This window comes from Colobus angolensis, unplaced genomic scaffold (assembly GCF_000951035.1).
Source record: "Colobus angolensis palliatus isolate OR3802 unplaced genomic scaffold, Cang.pa_1.0 Scaffold111, whole genome shotgun sequence".
NCBI lineage: Eukaryota > Metazoa > Chordata > Mammalia > Primates > Cercopithecidae > Colobus > Colobus angolensis.
Genome location: NW_012112142.1, coordinates 2,165,028 through 2,168,340, shown reverse-complemented (window position 1 = coordinate 2,168,340; position 3,313 = coordinate 2,165,028). Strand labels below are relative to the sequence as shown.

Sequence of the window (3,313 nt, the reverse complement as noted above, 5' to 3'; positions counted from 1 at the left end):
TGTGTGTGTGTGTGTGTGTGTGTGTGTGTGTGTGTGTGTGTGTCTGTTGCCCAGGCTGGAGTACAGTGCTGTGATCTAGGCTCACTGTAGCCTTGACCTCCTGGGCTATCCCACCTAAGACTCTCAAGTAGCTGAGACCCCAGGTGTGTGCCACCACATCTGGCTAATTTTTCTATTTTTTTGTAGAGATGAGGTTTCACCATGTTGCCCAGGCTAGTCTCGAACTCCTGAGCTCAAGCAATCTACCAGCCTAGGCCTCCCAAAGTGCTAGGATTACAGGCATGCACCACCACGCCTGGCCCAAGTCCACAATCTTTAGGATAAAATAAAAAGCTCTACCTCAAACATGGTTACTGCAGCTGGAAAACTTGTTACCTCTTCTACAAGCATAAATAATTCAATGATCCTTAAAATCCAGTTCAACAAGTAATGCCTCCTTTTCTCTCTGTTTAATTCTCACTCCCTTTAATCAGGGTTTCAACCCATTCTTGCAAAAATGGTCTTATCAAGGTCACCGAAAAATCTGCATCTTGCTAACTCCAATGGTCAGTTTTCAGTCCTAACAGGACTTCACATAACAGCAGCAGCTAATTATTCCCTCCAACTAGACAATGCTTCCTTTCCTCAGCTTGCAGGACACCATTCTCTTTTTGTTTTCCTTGTACTACCTCACTGATTGTTCCTTTTTAACATCTCTCACCTCTTTTTCTCCCTGATTTCTTAAGCTGGAGGGACACAAGCCTCAGTCCTTGTTCCTCTTATGTTCTCTATCTACATTTGGTCCCTTCATGACATCATTCATTCTCCAAGTTTTAAATACCACTATACCCCCACCAAAAAAGTCAAACTATTAAATACAACTGCTACCCTACAACTTATCTTACATGTCTAAAAAACATCTCAAACTCAACATGCTGAAAACTGAATTTCTTCTCTTTTTATCTTTCCCTGAAAATCTCTTTCACCTTTAATCTACTCCACTGTACCTTGTAATCATTTTTGACTACCTTTTTCATTCACAAAATGCACACCTAATGTTTTAAAATGCTGTTTTTTCTACCACTAAGACATATCCAGAATCTGACTGCTTCTCACCATCTCTAGTTGCCAACCTAATCCATCCCACCATAACTTCTTGCCTCGATTACTGATTAGTGCAATATCCTCCTAACTGGTTGTGGAGGAGGGTTGTTTCAATAATCCCACTGCTCCATGTCTCCTGGTACTCATCCCTTGATAAGCCCTTGAATCTGGACTAGGCTTGACTGACAATAACCAACAGGATCTGGCAAAAGCAGCAGTGGGCCAGCGCTTGGCCCACATTTTAAGAAGGTCTGGCAGCTCTTGTATTCCCAGAATCTCTGAACATCTCTGTAAGAAGTGTGGCTTATTTCTGATCTACCTTGCTGGAAAGAACATGTAGAGAGATGATATGGAGACAGATATGCTCTCCAAACTAATGAAGGAAACCAGGAATTCATTTGAGAACAAGTATCAAGGCTGCAGACATATAATCCCAGCTCAGCTGTTTTAGTCAGTCAGTCTCAGCTCTTGGAGCCATCCCACCTGAGGCACTACATACACTATTAGAAAAGTCACCTTAGATTTTCCAGACCCAGCAAACAACATCTGAAACAGGGATAAACCATGCCCACTGTGCCCTATGCAAATATAACTCAAGGAATCATGTAAGAAAGATTAAAATGGTTGTGGTCTTAGGCCACTAAGCTGCAGGGTAAGGTGGTAAACAGCAGTACCTGACACTGATTATCCTTGCCCTCTATAACTTCTACACAGGATATAGAGTTATTTTTTTTTTTTTTTTTTGGAAACGGAGTCTATTTTTTTTTTTTTTTGAGATGGAATCTCACTCTGTCACCCAGGCTGGAGTGCTGGAGTGGGATCTCTGCTCACTGCAACTTTTGTCTCCCAGGTTCAAGGGTTCAAGCAATTCTCCTGCCTCAGCCTCCTAAGTAGCTGGGATTACAGGCACCCACCACCACGCCCAGCTAATTTTTTGTATTTTTAGTAGAGATAGGGTTTTACCATGTTGGCCAGGCTGATCTCCAACTCCTGACCTCATGTGATCCAGCTGCTTCAGCTTCCCAAAGTGCTGGTTACTGGCGTGAGCCACCAAGCCCAGCCCAGAGGTATTTTTAAAAACATAAGCTGTAACTCCTGTACTCAAAACCCTCCAATGAGCTCTCATTTCCCTCAGAGAAAAATCCATACCCAATAACTCCTGGTCATTCCTTATATTTTTACCCTGCTTATTATTTTCTTTTCTTTCTTTTTTTTTTTAAGCACTTTTACCACCTTCTGAAATACTATACAATTTACTTATAACATGTACATATTTTTTTATCTCATTTTTATCCCATTAGAATATAAGCTCCATAAGAACACTGATTTTTTGTTTTGTTTTAGTCATGAATATATACCCAAGTATCCAGTAGATACTGAATGAATGTCGAGTGAATAATAAATTGCCTCCTTTGGGTGGCAGCTACTTCTATAACTGCAACAGTTACTTAACTAACTATACTTTTATAACTGGCAGCTACTTTTAAAACTCCAGTTATTATAGTTACTTGTTAACAAGTCTGTCTCTTGTAAGAGAATAGGAGTTACTGATTCTTCACAGCAAATTAAGTCAATAAAATTTTTCGACTATTTGTATAAGATACCATTTTCTGACTTACCTTTAATTAGATGGTTCATTTAAAGAACAAAAAAATCCCAGCTGCAATTAATTACACGATATTTAAGCTAAAACATTTAGTTAATAATAAAAATATATGTATGCTCTCACTTAATTTACACATAAATGGATTTAAATTCCAGTATCAATATTTTAACCATCAAAAGTAAGTAACATTTATTTGAAATTTGGTACAAAGGAATAGAAAATACAAACTTACCAGAGAGTGATACATTCCCATTTTCACTGCCAGTTTCCGTAAATGACTGGCTATGCCTTTCATTTTGGGGTTCCAAAATGTCTCTGTACTTGGAGACCATAAGAACAGAGATAAAGTATACTACTGCCAAGGCTAAAAATTGAGCTTGTTTGCTATCCTCCTGGGAAAAAAAAAATTAAAGAAGTTGATTATGTAACCATAAAATAACATAATCACATTTTACATCACAACGTTTAAATACAAAACATATTCACAAATCTTTCAATATACACAGAAAATACATACCTATATAAATAATAAATTTATTAATAAACTTACTTGAGCAAACATTAGGCAAAGACTCTTAGAGAAATGTCTTTAAATAAGAGGTTTTTTTTTTTTTTTTTTTTTTT

The 3,313-nt window shown here is 37.9% G+C and overlaps 1 protein-coding gene across 1 annotated transcript in view; it reads right to left on the bottom strand.

The window, feature by feature from the left end:
• LRBA (LPS-responsive vesicle trafficking, beach and anchor containing) overlaps positions 1 to 3,313 on the bottom strand; it is a 785,611-nt gene that overhangs the window by 595,033 nt on the left and 187,265 nt on the right. Inside the window, exon 29 of the mRNA XM_011956584.1 lies at positions 2,922 to 3,081. Within this exon, the coding sequence (XP_011811974.1) occupies positions 2,922 to 3,081 (160 nt within the window). The remainder of the gene's footprint in view (positions 1 to 2,921; positions 3,082 to 3,313) is intronic.